The sequence below is a fragment of the Rhineura floridana genome, chromosome 5, assembly GCF_030035675.1.
Source record: "Rhineura floridana isolate rRhiFlo1 chromosome 5, rRhiFlo1.hap2, whole genome shotgun sequence".
Classification (NCBI taxonomy): domain Eukaryota; kingdom Metazoa; phylum Chordata; class Lepidosauria; order Squamata; family Rhineuridae; genus Rhineura; species Rhineura floridana.
Window position 1 is genome coordinate 63,013,285 of NC_084484.1, and position 21,560 is coordinate 63,034,844.

General features: G+C 40.7%; 1 protein-coding gene across 1 annotated transcript in view; it reads right to left on the bottom strand.

Moving 5' to 3' along the window:
• OCA2 (OCA2 melanosomal transmembrane protein) overlaps window positions 1-21,560 on the bottom strand; it is a 297,850-nt gene that overhangs the window by 62,024 nt on the left and 214,266 nt on the right. The window contains exons 23-24 of the mRNA XM_061629684.1: window positions 19,886-19,979; window positions 2,393-2,486 (exon numbers count right to left, since the gene is read on the bottom strand). Coding sequence (XP_061485668.1) covers window positions 2,393-2,486; window positions 19,886-19,979 — 188 coding nt within the window. The remainder of the gene's footprint in view (window positions 1-2,392; window positions 2,487-19,885; window positions 19,980-21,560) is intronic.

Consider the following 21,560-nt stretch of genomic DNA (forward strand, 5'->3'; position numbering starts at 1 on the left):
CCATGCTGGCTCTGCTTCAGCAAGGCTTGTTCTTCTATGTGCTTAGTTAATCTAGCTTTAATAATACTTTCTACCAGTTTTCCAGGGACAGAAGTTAAGCTAACTGGCCTGTAATTTCCGGGATCCCCTCTGGATCCCTTTTTGAAGATTGGCGTTACATTTGCCACTTTCCAGTCCTCAGGCACGGAGGAGGACCCAAGGGACAAGTTACATATTTTAGTTAGCAGATCAGCAATTTCACATTTGAGTTCTTTGAGAACTCTCGGGTGGATGCCATCCGGGCCCGGTGATTTGTCAGTTTTTATATTGTCCATTAAGCTTAGAACTTCCTCTCTCGTTACCACTATTTGTCTCAGTTCCTCAGAATCCCTTCCTGCAAATGTTAGTTCAGGTTCAGGGATCTGCCCTATATCTTCCACTGTGAAGACAGATGCAAAGAATTCATTTAGCTTCTCTGCAATCTCCTTATCGTTCTTTAGTACACCTTTGACTTCCTTATCATCCAAGGGTCCAATCGTCTCCCTAGATGGTCTCCTGCTTTGAATGTATTTATAGAATTTTTTGTTGTTGGTTTTTATGTTCTTAGCAATGTGCTCCTCAAATTCTTTTTTAGCATCCCTTATTGTCTTCTTGCATTTCTTTTGCCAGAGTTTGTGTTCTTTTTTATTTTCTTCATTCGGACAAGACTTCCATTTTCTGAAGGAAGACTTTTTGCCTCTAAGAACTTCCTTGACTTTGCTCGTTAACCATGCTGGCATCTTCTTGGCCCTGGCGGTACCTTTTCTGATCTGCGGTATGCACTCCAGTTGAGCTTCTAAGATAGTGTTTTTAAACAACTTCCAAGCATTTTTGAGTGATGTGACCCTCTGGACTTTGTTTTTCAGCTTTCTTTTTACCAATCCCCTCATTTTTGTGAAGTTTCCTCTTTTGAAGTCAAATGTGACCGTGTTGGATTTTCTTGGCAATTGGCCAGTTACATGTATGTTTAATTTAATAGCACTGTGGTCACTGCTCCCAATCGGTTCAACAACACTTACATCTCGCACCAGGTCCCGGTCCCCACTGAGGATTAAGTCCAGGGTTGCCGTCCCTCTGGTCGGTTCCATGACCAACTGGTCTAGGGAATAGTCATTTAGAATATCTAGAAACTTTGCTTCTTTGTCATGACTGGAACACATATGCAGCCAGTCTATGTCCGGGTAGTTGAAGTCACCCATTACTACCACAGTTCCTAGTTTGGATGCTTCCTCAATTTCATATCTCATCTCAAGGTCTCCCTGAGCATTTTGATCAGGGGGACGATAGATCGTTCCCAGTATTAAGTCCCTCCTGGGGCATGGTATCACCACCCACAACGATTCTGTGGAGGAGTCTGCCTCTTTTGGGGTTTCGAGCTTGCTGGATTCAATGCCTTCTTTCACGTATAGAGCGACTCACTACTCACCATATGCTCAGAAGCACGTTACCAAATTCTTCCAGGCTACACAGGAAGTGGATTGAACTGTGAAAGACCAACCCAAATAGTGTTTGCATTTTTACAAATTTGTAGGGGACTACAATATCTCAGAGAGGAGGTCACATCTCTTGCTCCTCTAGTGCATTCACTATAGCTGCCCAATTTTTTCTGCTTTTTAAAATTTGATAGAAATATCTGTTGGTTATAGGTATGTTCTTAAACTGCAAGGTATTTTTGCCTATTAGTGAATTCTACACACCATGAACAAAGTGTATTAGAGGAAATCAATATTGTTGAGTTAAAATGGGTTGAACAGATGTAACAGTTTTAAGCTTTTCCGCAAAGATGTCTGGGACATGTAGTTTATTGAACGTGTTGCAAAGCATTTGTGTTTTCTATCACATACTACAGCCAACATTCTGGAACTTGTCTTGCTAGAAATGCCATTCCTATAATCAAATTATGGATCATGAGCCATAGCTATTAAACATGCTTTAATCAGGTTTAAATTTGTAATATAAACATTCCTGTATACATCTGAAGTTTTTCATTCCTCACATCATGCCAATTAATTTGAACAGCTGAAATTTGAAAAGTTTTGTTTTGCTGACTGCAATCCCAGCAATAAACATTATTTGTGTCACTAAAATGGATTTACATCTCATTGGCATTCTTTTCATTTTAAATACTATGATAGAGGTGGGGAACCGGTGACCCTTGGCCCTCCAGATCTCGTTGGCCTACAACTTCCATCATCCCTAACCACTGGCCATGCTAATTGGGGCTGAAGTCAAATATAATCTGGAAGGCCACAAATTTGCCACACCTGTACTATATAAACCTTCTGCATGATTCATTTTATATTGCAGAGCAAATAAATTTCAACTTCTATAGAGGCAAACTGAAACACAGATTCATTTCAAGTCTAAAATGTACCTGAAAAATTCCATGAAAGAGAAGCCATAGCCATGCTGCTCTGCAATTCCTGCACAAACAACATTTGCAGATGCTCCGATCAATGTCCCATTACCTGTAATTCAAATCAAAAATAAATTCCAACTGATGTTTAGGCTATCTTTTTGCTTTGCCACTCAATTAGATCAGCTTACAGTCTAGATGCACGGGAGGAGTAAATCAATCATTTCACATGCACCTGAAAGGAAAGCACCTGAACAATAACCTCCCTGTCTATAAATAGCTGAATGTTTTCAAAGGCAGACCTGTCTTTGTCATCTTATTCTCAGTGAGGGGAAGGGAGAGAGAAAGAGTGGAAGAAATATATTACTGTTTTGCCACAATGTCACCTTCTGCCTGTATTCGGAGAAACTTTGTGATTATTTGTTTCATACACAAAATGTTAACAGTAAGATAGAATGAAATCGAGAAGAGGAAGCATAGGAGATACATATCATAGCATGTTGGACTATTGTTTGAGGGAACAATAAAAATGGATGGGTTGTTATCTCCCCCCCCCAAAAAAAAAAAACATGCAAGAACAATAGAATGAGGTGCTTCCATTTTAAATGTGCCACTTACATATGGGTACAGTTACCTTAAGTGACCTCCAAAAGCAATACAAAAGGCCAGCACATGTAAGCCCTCTTCAGGTGTTCAAAAAGTATGTGTGAGAGCCAAACTGGGGAAGGGGGTGGAAGTATGTATACCAGGCATACCCGTTGCACCCTAAAATTTCCCGTGATGAGTGGGAAGGTTTGAAAGGGGATTCTAATCATACTCTACTGAATATGCTTAGAAGTCTCTTCACAATTGGCAATCCTAATAACTCTGTCTTCCCAGTCACAGGGAGACTTCTAAGCACAGTATGCCAAACACAGTGAGAAGTTACCTTCAGCCCTCCACACTCAACACAGGAAGGTTGGGGGTGGGTCTGGTGTGTGCTTCCCCATGCCCCTTCTCCAGCTTGAGCCTTCACACTTTTTGAGTGTTTAAAGATAGCTATAATGTTAAAGCAGAACTCACTATATATGGCATGATTTGAAAATAGTATGATCTATTGTTTACTTAGATACTTACACCCTGATCCTATATCTGCACACAACACAGACCTTTGCCACTAAATTTGTGGCAGTGGTAACTCAATGAGTGCAGTTGCAGCTTAGCTGTTATGCTTTGCTGATTCACATACCAGTTCATATAATCCTTTGAAGACTACTTCATACGAGATGCATTTCTTGCACACAAAAATCAAACTGCATAGTTTATTTATTTATTTTATTTATTTATTTATTTATTAAAGTATTTATAAGCTGCTTTCAAAAAACTACATAAAGGAGGCTTACAACATACAAAAACATTATAAAATTAAAAACCATTAAAAACATCATTAAAAACAACAATAAAAGCATCAACAAATACTGTGTTGGTCAGAAGAAAAAAATATGTTGAAAGGCCTGTCTAAAAAGTTTGGTTTTCAAGAGACACCTGAAAGAAAGAAGAGATGGTTCCTGCCAAACTCTATTAGTAGGGAGCTCCGCAGGGCAGGGGCTGCCACACTAAAAGTTTAGTCCCTGGTGGAGGCCAACTAAACTTCAGGGGTGTGGGGAAGCACCAAAAGTACCCCATCAGAAGATCTCAGTGATTGCGGTGGAACATAGGGAGTCAGGCAGTCCTTAAGGTACTTTGGGCCCAAGTTTTTTAGGACTTTGTGAATTAACACAAGTACCTTGAACCTGGCCTGGTAGTAAACTTGACAACCAGTGCAGCTCTTTGAATACCAAGGTAACATGTTGCCAGTAATCTGCTCCTGTAAGCAGTCTGGCCACTACATTCTAAACTAGTTGCAATTTCTGGACCAGATACAAGAACAGCCCCACATAAAGTGTGTTACAGTAATCAACTCTTGAGGTTACCAATGCACAGACCACTGTGGTCAGGTTATCATGGTCCAGGGACAGTTGTAGTTGGAGTACCAGCTAGGGATGGGGGAGAATAAGCCCGTGATACATATTTGCATATAAACTGCATATGTTATATGAATAGATGCATCTGGATCTATTAAGACAGAGGGTGGCTGGGGTCTCAGCAGCACTGTGCTTTGATGCTCAGGCCTCTGCCTGGAGTCTCTCATGTTTATTTTTAAGGTTTTTTTTAAGGGAAGGGAAGGGGCAGGAGTTCTGAGGCCTGATTCAAAGGACCTGGGATTCAGGCTGCCCTGGGATACTCCCCAAACATCTTCCTTCTGCACATGCAAATGTATTCTGTGCTAGAGAACATTGTGCAGTATGACTTTGAGGCCCTTCTAGCTGAAATTAAATTGTCTTAGTTAAATTGCTGTTGCTTCTTCAACTTTCCACATGAAAATCTAACTTACATGCTGATGCAAGCTGTACATCACTGTCTGATGTCAAGGTTTTCTTTTTCTATTTTAAGAAAAATAAGGTTGCAGCAACACACCCTTGTCTCCTTCTTAGTTTCAAGACATGAGATTCCATTGTGAGGGTAGTTAAATGTTTTTACATGGCTTCTAATTGTTTTTAAATGTTTTGGATATGTTTTTATTTTATTTTAAATTGTATTGTTTTGAAATTTCGATGTTTGCCAACCTGGGCTCCTTTGGAAGGAAGGGTGGAAAAATACAACGAATGGAACAAAACCCTGTCTTTTTCTTTAAATGAAAAGCTGCTGTAAGATGCTGCAGCTTTAAGGAATAAGAAAAGAGGGGTAGTGGGACTACTTAACCCTTCCCCACAGACTTTTCCCACTGTTCAGCCCTCTCCAACTGCTGCTTCCCCCTCCCCACCTCTATGTCAGGGCCATAGAAAGAAAAGCAACTTGGAGGCAAGACTGAAGAGGGGTAAAGGCTGGCAGAGTAAAAAAATAATATCCCATAGAGAGGAAGAGCTAGTTCTTCAATATTTTGAAAAATCAAACATCACAACAAAAATCATGGAGGCGGTACATGTATCCTTTCCAAATTGGTGAAAGTCTACAGTCATCCATGTGTGAACTTCCAAATGAACGGTGTCATTTGTTCATCGCTGTCTAAATAGGCTGCTTTTGACTTAGATCAGGGGAGCTGTGCAAAGCACTGGAATGAAATCTGCACTAAGGGGCTTGCTGTAATCTTTACCAGAACAGAGAAGGTTTGGACCGGAAATTTGCAATTTGTGGCATGAAATGAGAGGCAGCAATAGCATCTCAACTTGCAAAGAAACTGTGACTGGAACATCAAGACCAGCAAGAGGTTATCCATGGCAGGCTGTACTTCTGAAAAGACTGTGACAGTTTGAGAATAGCACTAATCCCAGTAGTAATTGAAAACCTATTACATCCAATTTTGTTTCCCTACTCTGTAGCCTTTCGACAGAATTTGAGCATTATTCCCTGGAAAGCTGAAAAAAATGGTCTGTCAGAGCATTCCACCCTTTGTTCCCTCAGAAAGTTTAAACACCAATTAGAGAAGCATTTGCTAGGTATTTGAAAGAAGCATGACCACTTTCAAAGGAACTTTACCTCACCCAGATGGCCAACTCTAGGCCACTAAGATGCTTTTTGACTTTTTGTGACTGGAGCCATGCTGCTGCTAGAACTGAAGTTGGCAGACTCTGGATAATAGGTCTGCAATCAGACCAGAACAAACAAACAAGATGGAGGGCTTCAAATATTCAGCATTCCCTACTTGTCCCTGCACAATCCAGCCATGTGGCAGGCATCTCTGTAACATGACCACAGGAACGGCCTATAACTGAACAGGACAGAAAAGAAGAATGAATGCACGCAGGACCCTGGGGTAAGCTTAACATGAGGTAGCAAACAGAAGTGAGGCTTCCAAGGCTCAGATGGACAGGAAGTGAAAGGTGGGCCAAAATCATTTCAGAAAGGAAGTTTGGGCTGACAAACACTCATCCATTCAGCTACAAGCCCATTTTCATGGTGACATTTATATGTATTATATATATTGCCACCCTGGGCTCCTACTGGGAAGAAGGGTAGGATATAAATCAAATAATAAATAAAATAAATATATAAACCTTCCAGCCATTTGGTAGGCAATTTGCTAGCCTGAAATATTTTTCTAAGCCTCCATAGTGACAGTGCACTTGACACATTTCATTTGTAGTCTCACTATTATTCTATCTTCCTCTGGATTTCCAAGTGCAATCCATCATGACATCCACATGTGCAGCATATTGGGATGCTATTTTTTATCATCTGTCTCTCACTTGCTCTCATTTCTAATCTGCATTATATAAATGACAGCACATTCTGGCATCTTCAGATCTCAAAACCTTGAAGTTACAACTATCAGGATGCACTGATGCCAAGTTTCACTTGGCTTTTGGCTGGACACAAGTTTCATCTCTGCATTCTTACATTCTTCCTCTTTTTGTATTGCAAAGCACTTTAATGCACCTAAAGGTAGCAGGGCATGACTGTGTAAATACTAACAGCAGTAACAGTTTCTTAGAATTGCATCAGTAACTGGAAATACTTGGTGCAATAGACCAAAGCATGTGTGGTCATACATGAATTAAGACCTCAGATGTGTTCTCTAACCTGGGCCCCTTAGATTTTTCAGCTGCTAGAAGTACAGACAAGGAGAAAAGAGCTATTGAGCTTCCACTATAGCTGGAATAAAGGCTGCAAACTGAAGTTTTGGTCTGTTGACCAGGTCACAGCTGGAGGCCAGGCTCCTGGAATGTGCACGAGATCTCATGCTGCCTGCTGATTGTGGGGGCTAATGTTGCATACATAGGCCTTATCCTAAGCATACACAGTTTCAGGAAGCTTACTACTAGTAAATGTAGGTGGAACTAAGTAAGAGAATTGGGAAAGCACACAAGAGAAATAACTTAGTGATACAGTGAGAAGAAACAGACTGAGGGAAGAGCAACCAGGAAGTGACTCAGCACAACAGCAAACAAAGAGAAAATAGGAGTTATGACAAACACAGGAGATTAAAAAATGTGTTCGCTATTGGACGTTGACTACTGGATTCAGGCTCCATACAAATATAACTGATTAATTAACAAGGCCATATAACAGCTGTTTGTCAGAACTTCTAATACAGGCTCGCAGCAGGGTTTCTCCTCCGCAAGATAAGATGGGAAACATACAACCCTTCAGATGTTGGTGGACTAGGGTTGCCAGGTGTCCAGTTTTCTGTCAGAGACTCTGATTTTTGGGTGTCCTCTCAAGGTCTCCGGGTGACTCACCTTAATATCCGGACTCTTAGCTTTCATTTTTTTAAAAAATTAAGTTTCTAGGTGGTCTGGTTCAAAAGATATAAACCAAAATGTCAGCCACCACCCCACCCCCCACCCCGGTAACTTCTTTTAGTACCAGCTGCTCTAATCCCTGCCCTTTCAGGTTTTTAGCCGATAAGTGAAGTCAGGCTTGTGATTGACAATAGCAAGAGCTAAACCTCATTTCAGGTTCTGGGAACAGGTTCCTTTTCCTGCTTATCTCACATCGGGAATTCGGTAAATATATAGCTTTTAGCAGCATAAAGAGTACTTTTTCTGTTCAGGATTGGGACTTGCTTCTGAGTAAGCATGCATAGGATTGGACTACAACAGAAGATCACAGCAGGATATTGGTAGGCATAAAAGTGTACATTCAAGGGTTTTTTTATTACTTGCAAAAATGGTATATTATACTTTTTATTTTTCAAATAATTTTTGAACAGAAGTTTAAAAAAGTATACTTACTGCAGTGTTATACTTTTCTAATTAAGGAGTCAAACAAGTTTAAATTTTATGGGACTATGGAAGAGCTTATTCATAACCTATTTTGAAAACATTTCCTATTTGAAATTTTTCTGGGAGTAAAGCTGCAATGCTAATTCCACATACCTGGGAGTTAACCCCACTGAATTCAGTAGGACTTACTTTTGTGTAGACATGGTTAGGATTGTGCTGAAAATCAATGGGACTTTTAAGTGAATATAGAAAAGGATTGTGTTGTAAATCTTTCTCTCCCCCTCTGAAGTTTTTTTTAAAAAAACAGGCAGTGGTACTTAGGTGTCATTGCTTTTATTTGGCAGGAAACAAATACTTTTTTAAAAAAAATGTTCTGCAATAGCCAACTGGTTTTGACAATAAACTATTATATGGTGTGTATGTATTTTTACATCTCCAATGTATGTGTGTATGGAATATTTCCAACAACCCTGTGAGCTAGGGTTGGAATCCAGGACAGCTCACAACAAGAAATAAAGTCATTTAAAATCCAATAACCGTAAAGCAAATACTTGCCAGAAGCAAGTAGGCTAGATTAAATGTTCCTTACGCAAGCTCTCTAATCAGGTGAGAAGGAATGATCCCGTCACTTCAGCTGGACCTAGAAACACACTCATTTATTTATTTGTTTGTTTGTTTTATTTAAAATATTTCTATCCCACCCTTCTACCCTACAATAGGGCACTCAGGGTGGCTACAATAAAATCGCACACATATATAATAAAATACACAATAAAAACACAAAACATTACAGTAAATTAAAATGCATAAAATTTAGTTAAGATTTCTATCTTAATTTGCAATCAGAGATTTTTTTTTTGAGTGGTACGCTCCAAGCAACTGTGGCTGATGCTTACTGTATCATGCTTAATGATATCATTAGGGTGCCCACTATGACATCACTAGGGCCTGATCCCATGACATCACTAGGGCCTGCCCCGAAATCTTAGGATTTGGGTGCTTCTGACCTGGCAACCCTGTGGTAGACTCCAATTCCCATCAGCCCCCGATGGGTCCAGAATGATACGAATTATAGTCCAGCAACATCTGGAGAGCCAAAAGTTCCCCATCCATGTCCTAGGCCAAGGGAAGGAAAGTAGAGGAAAGTCTGCAAACTGGGCTGGACTTAAGTTGACAGGAGACAGTTAATTCAGTGTGTCTGAATACAAAAAGAGAGAAAGACTATTTTTGATAACTCCTGGCTGACACTTTACAGGTAGCAAACACATCTTGCAAAAACTAGAGTCCTGGTATCTCGGAAAATATTGTACTGAAAATACTGTAGCACACCGATTGTTTGATCCAGTAGTTTTTGAATTTTATGTTGTTACTGTTGCTGCTGTTGTGTATTTATTACCCAGCCTTCACCATGGGGTTCCAGGATGGATTTCTAAAAATAAAATATTAAGAATTTAATTACAATCAGGAGAACAGGGTGGGTGCTAAAATATATATCTCTGGCATAAAAGGCCTGGATAATGAGGTGCATCTTCAGCAAAAAAAACCTGCATAATGTGTTAAGACACCAGACACACCTCTGTGGGGAGAGAATTCCCTAACTTAGGGGCTGCCACAGAGAGGCCTCTATCCTGCCAGGCCTCTATCCCCGCACTTCTGTAGCTGGCGGAACTAACAAGAGAACCTGCTCAGGAGATCTCAACACCTGAGAGTGTCTGTAGGGATGGAGGTGGGGTTTCAGATATTTGTGAGCCTAAGTCTCTTAGGGCTTTCAACACTAAAACAAACACCTTGAATTGGGCCCAGCAACGAACTGGAAACCAAAGCAGCTGTTTTAAAACAGGGGTTATTTCAGTTCTAGACAGAACTTACGCCAGTACTGCGGTTGCTGCATTTTGGACAGTTGAAGTTTTCAAGTTGTCCTCAAGGGCAGTCCCACTTTGTGTTCTAGAAAGAACACACATAGTAGAGTGTGATGTCCCTGTATATATATAATACTGTAAATATGGTAAGTGCAGGTTTATTAGAGTATATGTGGTAAGTAGACTGAGTGAGAGGAGGGAGTACATGGGTTGGAATGTTGATGAGTGTTGTATTATGATTGGCTGAGCGCTTGAGTGTCTGAAGGTATAAATGAGAGGATGACAGTTGAGAGTGAGTCCGGTTGGTTGGGTTTTTGTAAGGCTTTGAGAGGGTTGTTGGGTGGACTGGATTAGGCGGGTAGTGAGGCAGGTTATTGATGACTAGAAACATAAAGAGTAACACATCTTATGAAACCACATGCTTGTTGACTATACCTTTAAGTAATCTTGTTATTCCCTCTGTATATAAATACATATTTCTTGGTTTACCAAAACGCCTGATCCTTGGCTGGGTTTACACAGACCAGAAGGGTGGGCAGGGCATATACCAAGGTTGGGAAACAGTATCAATGGTGGCAGCAGTGAACATCATCAGGTATCCAGAGCAACCCAGGGCTGTAATCTTTATAGGCACAAAGATACAGGGGGGGTTGAGGCCTGCAAGTGCACCCAGACACAACGTAGCAATAAGCCAGGAAGAGACTAAGGCAGAGTCTCAAGGCATTATTGTTTACAGAGAGTGTCTGGTGGTGCTCCCTAGCAGTGGGATCTTGTGAGATCTTTGCTAGAGCCGGTAAGAGAACTGTTTTGAGAGCAGGACCCTGAGGTGGGACCGTGACAGGTGGTGGCAGTAGCAGTGGGGACCTGACATAGAGCAAAAAACTGAAGCTGTTAAAAGCATAGCTGGCCGAGTATTACAGAAATTTGCACACTAGACCCCAAATGCACTCTGGGCTTCAAAGTGGATAATAGGATGGCTAAACTGGAAGCAGATTATAGTTGAGAAGATGAAGTGCTTGTTGAATAGGACAGGTGAGAAAAGGTTTATACCGGAAAAATAGAGAATAACTGACAGGTAGAAAGCATGGACATTAAATATGAAGCAAATTAAATTTTAACACATGGTCAGAACACCATTAGGTAAGTAGGAGTACACTGAAAAAAGGAAGAGGTGGAGCACAGGTAGAAACACACAAAGAATCCTTGTATTCAAAGGGTGGGGGTGGGGAAGTGTTAAAAAGACAGAAGTAACAACATGTAAGAGAGGTCTGGAGAGTTTTACTGATTGATGAATGGACTCTAGACATACACTGGACCATTAAGTGTTCAACCATACATCCGTATAATCTGTAATGTAAGTCCTTTCTGCCTGAGTTAATTCACTCTTATGACATTCTCCTCCAATCCCTGCCTTCCCACACTTCCCCTTCCCTTGATCAGGAGTTTCCAATACCAACTATACACTGAAAGGGAAAGAAACAGTGATTTCAAAGAGTTGCTGAGGAGGGATGCAGGTTGCATTGTCTCACATTTCCACTTCCTTCAACCACTGCTTCTGTTGGGTTCCCATTGGCTCCCTCTTCCCTTCTGATCTGAGCCAATCAGCAACACAACAAGATGAGAAGGACGGAGGGGGAGTTTGTAAACAAAAAAAGGGCAGACCCACAAGTATGGATGAGGAAAAAGCTTGATTCGAATACAAAGAAAGTGCAAAACAATTAGGTTTAGACTACCAGTGGACAATTCCAGTAAGGAAAACATGGGTTTTTAGTATAGTCTGAATGAGTCCTAAGTTAAATTTTTAAGACAGGAATTGAGAACAAAAGAAGAGCAAGATAGGTTACAATAAGAGAATTGCATTGTTACCCCAAGTACAGATACAATAAAACGAAGTAACACAGTCAGTGCAAACACAAGCAAGCATAGAAGAATCTGGGAATAAAAGATAATTAGATTTTTAAATTAGTAAAAAAGGAAGACGAAACAGTTGATATGAACCTGGGGAGAGAGTGTAACACTGACATCAAGAAAAGTCTTACCTTATTCCATGAATAAATGTGCAAAAATTGTATTATAAATTTGTAGCTGTGAATAATAACAAAATTAGTAAAAGCAATTGCCACTTCCCCAAGGTATAGAAAATCCAGAGCAGACTTTTCAGCATAAGCATCCTTTTGAGTGCACTTGAAACTTAATTGCTTTAGGGGGGAAATTGAGGTTTTTGCAAGAACAATACATTCTTTTTTAAGATTAGATGCAATCTAATCTAATAGATGGGGTGATGATTCCTCTAAAACTCTTTTAATCCCAATATACAATCAGGAGATCAGGGACTGGGAACGGGCTAGCAGGCCGGACATTTATTTCCCTCTTGCCCTCCGCAGGCCAACTTTGACAGGTGGGTGGGGGGTTCACTTGTCAATCACCTGATGCCATTATGACATCAGGTAACAACTTCAAAGGAGCTCACTCTCAGCTGATTGGCACTGCGCATGTGCCCCATTGGCTGCACTAGGGGTTTTTCCTGATGGGGAACTCCGTCATGCACCCAATTCCAGCCATGTCTTTACCAGCCCCTGACATCACATATGATGTCAGGTGTGGGGCAGGTGGGCATGGTTTGGAGAAAAAGACTTTGCAGGCTTAATTTGGTCCTTGTCCCAGAGGTTCCCCACCACTGCAGGAGATGATAGTTTTCAGTTAATTCCTCTTACCATTTATAGCCCAGTCAGTTAAGATTTGACTTGATTTTTCCTTATCTACATGGTATAGCCTGCTTTAAAATGCAAGTATACATCCTAAATCATAAGGACTATAAATGTAAATAAATATACCTTCAAACATGTATAAACACATTATAATCAGTGGGAGGGGGCTAAATAGGAGGAATTTATATACCATAAGTTTTAAAGTAGTGCCAATAGAGCAGCTTAGTATTTCCAGCATAAAACTACATAATTATTGCTATTCTGAATTTTGGTTGCAAGGTAGTGCATATTGGAGTGTATGTCCCCTGAAATCCTCCTGGCTTACTTTGCTCACTGGTGATCAGTTGTTGTTTAATTTCCATTTTTAAAAATCCCTATTTCCTGACTATGCAATCCCAGCCAATCAGGGATCACATAATCTGATTTGAAAGCCTTTTAGCAGAAACTAACCAATAAATACTTATATAAATAAATAATCAATAAATAGTGTGATGATACCATGACACCAAGCATATTTGGCTATATAACCACGTCACAAAGCCAATCCATAGTGAGGACAGAAAACATTCTCTCTGAATGGGAAGATATTTTGTCTCTATTTGCAGCCCAGTTTATGACACCTTTCACAAAAACCATCACCCCTTGTTTCAGTTGCACTTCCATTATAGCATTGTCAAATTATAGAATTGTCTCAATATATCATTGAGACAGGAAAACAACTGTGTATACACCATGCATGAGGTGGCACTAACTCTTAACCTTGATCTTAGTATAAGAACAAGCAATAGGCTAAGACTATAGTTTTTGTTTCAACTAAGACAATTCTTGGGGAAGGGGACAAACTTGAACATTTAAGGGCCCTTTAACTATAGTTAGCACCATCTTTATCATGGTTTGCAACACACTGCTAGGAAATATAATGCAAGAGCAAAAGGACACCTAACTGGGCAGGAAATTAATTTCATGGATTAGGCAACATTGTTGACTACTTTGTTAATGGAGGAATATTTTTATGAAGGAAGCTATTTCACATTTAGCACACAGCACCTTTAATGCATGCTTCCCTCAGGAATAGGCTCACTTCTGGAGTGCAGCTGCCTCTTTGGAACAAGTGGCAGGAAAGTGAGCACAAAGAGAAACTGTTTTCCCATCAACATTTCTACAAAATAACACTAGGCATGGAAGAAAAAATAATAAAGGAATAAGCAAGTGCCAAGCCTCCTGATGTGATAATGCACAGGCACTGACTGAGGTGGCAGAAAAAGAAAGATGTAAGGAATACAGTTAGCAGAGAAAGATTGAGCAGAGCTGAGTGGAGGGGAATCTTTAAAATAGCTGTCCCTCTGTGCTCAGATCTCCTTGCTTATCTATGGAGAAACAGATATGTGGACAAAAAGGTTATGAATCAATAAAGGTGCAGAAGAAGAGGTCATAAGATAAGCATATAATACATATGTATTTATACAACTAATATAACCAGATAACACTTTGTAATATATCATCTATTTTACTTTCAATTAATTTGATCTCTGGTAACCAGGAATATACAAACATGCCTCAATCCGTTCTTTCATTCACTTTCATCTGATATTTTACAGTTACTGAAATCAGTTTATTTTGCACAAGTCTTTCCTCCATTTTGTTCTCCATTTTGCAGAAATATACATTTTTACATAGCACACAATACACATCACAGATATACATCTCATCTTTCACATCAGTTACCTTCACTGTATGTTCCCTTTCAAAGTAAATGAGTTTCTAGAGGGGAAGCCCTGTAAGTCTTTTTGCAGCAAAACCAAGAGCCTTGTGACACCTCAAAGACAAAGTAATGAACTGGCTGATGTCATCATAAAACCAATGATGACTGCAATCTAACCATGTCTACTCAGAATCAAGTCCCACTGAATTTACTGAGGTTTACTCTGAGCTAGGTGGAGCTAGGATTGCAGCCTGTCTCACTACCTTGATTTCACAGCTGAGTATAAACTTGTCATCATGTCTTGTTTCCCTCACTCAGGCATCAGGGAAGGAAAACGGGAGCAGGGCAAGGGCAATTCTTAGAACAAACATTTTAAAATAATGGTTTTGGTGATAGATGCATGATCAAAGATGAACAGTCAGATCCAGATGATCCTTCCCTACATTGACAAAGAGGCTTCTTTGAAGCACTGATGAAGCCCACAGGTAGCAAAAAAGAACACTTCTTTTCACATGAAAATAATAATGAATGATAATTCTATTGCTTTTTAAAATTCACAGTAGGAAGCAGATTAAGGCTGCAATCCTACCACCACGTATCTGGAATTATGACATATTGAATTCACTAGAAATTAATTCTGAGTACACATTACTAGGGCTGCTTTCTCACATGTGGCTTATTGTGCCAGTTTTGCGGATTAAAATTGTCCCAATTCTGTCCCGATTTCTAAACTTTCTTTCACACTGCAGTACCTGTTGTATTAAGAAACTCCGGCTTTTTCAGCTGATATATCAGCATTCACGCAAATGTCTGTCACACTGCTGCAACAAAGTGTCTTGTTTTCATCCCTCACCCGTTATACACATGCGCACTGTAGTTCCTCCATAATTCACTGCTTGAGTTAGTGCCTGGACACATGGGGATATGTGGGAAAAGGAAGAAGGGAATTCTGCTATCCACACCTATGCCAGAATACCGGTATCATTTTCATCAGGCAAAAAAAATGTCATGTGCCTCAAGGGTGGGAATGCATTGCATGCCAGGATGCATGTTTTGTGAGTGACTGCAGCTAGTGCAAAGCTCCTGTGATCTTCTAGGGTCTCAGGCTTGCAAACAGATTTTTTTCTGGTATTATTTTTCACAAAAATTAGCACTAAACTTCCATTATATTCCACTAGATTTCCAGAACTAGCTTTTAAGTTGTGTGAAAGGTCAAATATAATGTGCAAATCATCAGGTAAGAAATCACTGGAATAACACAATAAAATGCAATGTGAAAGTAGCCTAGGACTTGGTGCATATAGGCTGCCTCATGAACAACACACGGGGAAAAAAGTAATGAGGCACTTGTTGGAACAGCATCAATTAAATGACAATGAATATGCAAATAAAGTATATCACAAAGCAGTTTACATATCTATATATGTGTGCATGTTTTTTAAAAAAAATTGTTGTAGAGAAAAACACTCATAGCAAAAGTCTGTGCCATGATGAGTGTTGAAAGGACTGAGAGAAGGAAATACATTTGGTAATCCATTCTCAATGGATTCCTCCATATCCCTAGTGGTAACTCTGAAAAGAGAATGTTTAAATAAAAATTAGTGATTATATTTGATGTGAAATTAATGAATGGTGAATGAAATGCTAGATGAAATGTTGCTCTTTTGTAAATGAAAAAAATTCAAATAAATTAGTTCAGAAATATAACTCACTGAACATAATAGTAATTCACTAAAAAAAATCCAGGGAAATTGGGCAGCTATAGTGAATGCACCAGAGAAACAGTAGACCTGACCTCCTCTCTGAGATATTGTATAAAAGATGAATTAAAACCAACCAGATGGCTGTTCTGTATTGTTGTTCTATATTACAAATAAACTCAAGCCCACAATGCTCTTTTGTGGGATTATTTGAATAACAAAATTTGGCTAAATGTAACTCCAGCCAGCAATCAGTGGTATCCAACAAACCAAACAGGTGAAAGCTTTTGGCAGGATTAAATTCAATTCAGAAATTGACACCTATTCATTCTCAGGCTCTGTTAATTGGCCTCATATCCATAGCACTCTAGGAATAAATCACAGTTTCTAATGGAATATTTTGGTGGAAATACACTTCCTGTCCCATGCCACAGTCCCAATCTGGCTCATGGGACCATGCAGCTTCTCATTTTTTGTCCAGAGAAAGAAGCACTAGGGATGAAATTTTCTGAAAATCTCTGTGCTCTATACAGACTTTTTCTACTTCCCATCTCACTTCTTGATCTCGATGAGAATTATCTTTTTTAACTGGTTCTGTTAAAAATGCAAACCAATGTTGCATATTTTATGCATTATTACATGCATTATTACACACATTATACACATATACACTCCAGGTGTTGTGTGCTGTGGGCCTTTAACAGCTCATGATATACAGCAGGTCAGCTGCTGCATTTTTTCTCATCACATCTTCATGTCAGGAAAAGATGCACCTTTCGAATCTTTGCCCACAGTAGTCTTAATTGATTGATCAAATGAGGTTCAGTGGACTAAATCTGCAGACATTTTGCATACGGCTAAACAATGGTTTTGAAGAAAAAACTTCCTTTGTTTTCTGCTAGTGCATTTACTTTACTTAGAAAAGTCGTTCTACCGTGTGTGAGAGTGAAAGGGGAAAGCCTCTTCTAATATGGTCTCCACCATTTTGTAAGCATATTAAGAAGATTGAATGTGCTCTCTGATTAATCAGTTATTCCTTTTGAATTGATGAAAAAGGTTTTTCATCAATTAATCTGATTTATTAAAAGTTGCAGCCCCAAATTTAATATGGTACTTATAGATATATGTTTAACCACTACAGTTATTTAGGATGTGGTCCTGGGAGCAGTGGCGTCACTAGGGTTGGTGTCACCCGGTGCGGCCCGCAGCACCTTCTCTCTCAGACTCTGAGCAAACGCGTGCGCAGCAGAGCGTGCGCACAGCCTCTGAAAACACGCAGCCAAACGACAGGGCACGGGAGCGTGCCACCGCCTTGTTGTCTGCCGCCGCTTCCACCTTCTAACAGCCGAGGAAGGCAGCCAGCGCTCCACGCGAAGACTCTCATTTATTTTATTTATTTTATTACATTTTTAGACCGCCCTATAGCAATAAGCTTCCAGGGCGGTGTACAGCATAATAAAACAGGTTAAAATACAAGTGGATGTAAATACAATACACAATAAAACATAATTAAAAATTTTCAATTTTAAATTCAAATTTTTAAATTTTTAAAATTTTTAAAATGCCTGGGCGAAGAGGTAGGTCTTTACCTGGCGCCGAAAAGATAACAAAGAAGGCGCCAGGCGTATCTCATCAGGGAGGGCGTTCCATAGTTCGGGGGCCACCACTGAGAAGGCCCTAGCTCTAGTTATCGTTCTCCGTGCCTCCCTATGCGTTGGGACACGGAGAAGGGCCTTCGACGTCGAGCGCAGCGACCGGGTAGGTACATAGCGGGAGAGGCGTTCCGCCAGGTATTGCGGTCCGATGCCGTTAAGGGCTTTATAGGTAAGAACCAACACTTTGAATCTGGCCCGGAAACATATTGGTAGCCAGTGCAGCTGGGCCAGGACAGGTGTTATATGATCAAATTTTTTTGTCCCAGTAAGAACTCTGGCCGCAGCATTCTGCACCAGCTGAAGTTTCCGAACCGTCTTCAGAGGTAACCCTACGTAGAGTGCATTACAGTAGTCCAATCTAGAGGTTACCAGAGCATGGATAACTGTGGCAAGGTTCTCCCTGTCCAGATAGGGTCGTAGTTGGGCTACCAGCCGAAGCTGGTAGAACGCATTCCGTGCCACCGAGGCTACTTGAGCCTCCAGTGACAGGAGCGGATCTAATAAGACCCCCAAACTACGGACCTGCTCCTTTAGGGGGAGTGTAACCCCATCTAGGGCAGGTCGGACATCAACCATCTGGGCAGAGAGCCCCCCCACCAACAGCATCTCAGTCTTGTCAGGATTGAGTCTCAGTTTATTAGCTTTCATCCAGTCCATTATCGCGGCCAGGCAGTGGTTTAGTACATTAACAGCCTCACCTGAAGAAGATGAAAAGGAGAAGTAGAGCTGCGTATCATCAGCATATTGCTGGAAACGCACTCCAAATCTCCTAATGACCTCGCCCAGCGGCTTCATATAGATATTAAAGAGCATGGGGGACAGAACTGAACCCTGTGGGACCCCATATTGGAGTACCCAGAGACTCAAGTAATGCTCCCCAAGCACCAGCTTCTGGAGACGATTCTCGAAGTAGGAGCACAGCCACTGCCAAGCAGTGCCTCCAACTCCCAAGTCCGCAAGTTGCCCCAGAAGGATACCATGGTCAATGGTATCAAAAGCCGCTGAGAGATCAAGGAGAACCAACAGAGTTACACTCCCTCTGTCTTTCTCCCGACAGAGGTCATCATACAGGGCGACCAAGGCTGTTTCTGTACCAAACCCAGGCCGAAAGCCCGATTGACATGGATCCAGATAATCAGTTTCATCCAAGAGAGCCTGGACCTGGTGAGCGACCACACGCTCTAAAACCTTGCCCAGGAACGTTGGTGCCTAGGCGGTGCCTGGGGGGGCGGCTCTGGGTGTCACCCCCATCTAGTGGTGTCACCCGGTGCTCCCTGCACCTGCCGCACCACCCTAGTGACGCCCCTGCCTGGGAGGGCATCTGAGGGGCCAGAGGATAGATCAGATCTACTCCTCATGTCAGAAATAGAGCTCTGATAACAGAGTGATATCCAATATTGGAGCCTCCCTCTCTGTCCTAATTAGCTCCTCTAAAGCCTTGGGCCAATCAACACAACGTTGGAGCTCCAATGCTGATAGACTCAAAAAACGGTCACATTTGAGGTATACCATGAAATGGCTTGGATCTAGGGTTGCCAGGTCCATGGCCTGAGACTGATCCTGTATCTTTAGGAGAGGAGAAGGTCAGCCAAGTGCAGGTGTTCTTGCAACACTTTAATGGGAAAAACCACAAGGTGGATTTCTCCCTCCACAACTTTTAAAGATACAGAAGACCTCTTGGAGGCCGAGCCTCGCAACCAAGAGGTCTTCTGTATCTTTAAAGGTTGTGGAGGGGGGAGGGAGAATTCCACCTTGTGGTTTTTCCCATTACAGAATTACAAGAACACCTGCACTTGGCTGACTTTCTCTTCTCCTAAAGATACAGGATCAGGATCAGGCCAAGAACCTGGCAATGCTACTTGGATCTGAAAGATCCAAAGCTCTCCTCATCTTGCAACACATGCCCACATTGGGGGGCAGGGAGAGAAGTAGACACATTTCTGAGCATGGCTACATTTATCCCACCCTTTGCTTCCTATTGTTTTGAATGTGGGGGAAATAAAAAAACAAACAGGAAACAGACAAATGCAAGAGCATTCCTCCACTCTCCTATCCTACCAGCTCAAGTCCAGCAGGGGGTGGGATAACGGAGCTGAATCATCTTCATATTTCACTACACATACACTTTAGGATTGCAGCTTACCTCCAAGACAGGCACCCATAGCCAATGAAAAGATCAGGGGCTTCACAGGTAAGTTAACATCTGGGTCCTGACTCAGATTGAGAAGTACAGGGATCTATTGAGAATAAATGAAAATATTAATGAAAATAATGGCCATGTTGTTTGTAATATCTGACAAATGAATTGATTACTCCCCTTTCCGTCTCAGACAGGAGGGAATAACTTTTCCAAGTAATATAAATGCATTGGTGGAAAACAAAGGAAGTCTTTTTTCTCTAAATCTGTAGTTTCAGTCGTATATAAAATATCTGCAGATTTAATCCACTGAACCTCATTTGTATTTTACTTTTTTGTCTTTACTGCCATTGTATTTTAAATTATTGTGACTTGCCCCAAGATCACATGATGACAGGCAGGATATAAATTCTAGAAATTAAATTAAATATTATTACATATTGACCACCCCTGATGACTACTTACAGTGAAACAGAGTAGAGGCAAGTTGTACCATAATTAAATTGTTGTCTAACTTTGTACTTCTATTAAAAATTGTGATGGGGCCCCTATTTGCATTGGCTCAAAAATTCAGAAAAACATTTGGTATGCTTCTCTTACAGAAGTTCTGGGAGAACTGCACATATAATGCAGGTGAAAGGCTATGTTAGACTTCTTGTCCCTGATAGCAATACAAGGAACTTTTAATCATAGGTTTAGCATTTTATCATGGGCTGTGCATGTAAACATAAGGGATCAGTAGTCCTTGTCTTCTCCCAGCAAACACTAGCACAAAGGAGACAGCACTCAAAGGGAGGGATTGGCATTCACTCATGTAGACTCAGGTTCAACAGATTAGTAGAAAGCAAGCAGGGCAACCTTATTATGGCTATCTACATAAGGAAGACAGTGTGAATTAGGGCCTGCACTGGAGCTTATAGCCACTGCAGTCATAGAACAGCTGTGAAACTTTCAAGGAAGACTGTCCCTGACCAGAACTTCAAAGATTGGTTGGTTATTAAATTTATTTGCCATCCTTCCTCCCAGAAGGAGCGCAGAGTGGCAAACAAAAGATAATCATCTCTAAAACATCCTAAAAACAAAACATCTTGAAAATATCTTTAAAACAAAACATCTTGAAAAAAATTTAAAAAACAATCTTTAAAAACATCTTAAAAACAGTTCCAGTACAGATGCAGACTGGCAGAAGGTCTCTTCTTAAAAGACTTGTTGAAAGAGGAAGGTCTTCAGTAGGCGCTAAAAAGAAGACAGTGACAGCACCTGTCTAGGGGAGTGGATTCCAAAGGATAAGTGCCACAACACTAAAGGCCGCTTCCTATGTTGTGCAGAATGGACCTCCTGATGAGATGGTATCTGCAGGAGGCCCTCACCTGCAGAGAGCAATGATCAACTGGGTATATAAGGGGTAAGACGGTCTTTCAGGTATCCTGGTCCCAAACTGACTTTATGGCCAAAATCAGCACCTTGAACCTTTTGTTGTACAATAGAAGCAATACTCTACAAAAGCTATTGACACCAGCAATGCAAGACCAATATCTCTATTCTCTAAAAGACTTCACTGTTAGAAGCAGTATGTAAGATGTTTTTAAACCTTTTTAAAAATGTTTTTAAAGATGTTTTGTTTTAATATATTTTAAAGTCTGTTTTTATGATGTTTTAAAGTATTTTAGTGCTTTTGTTT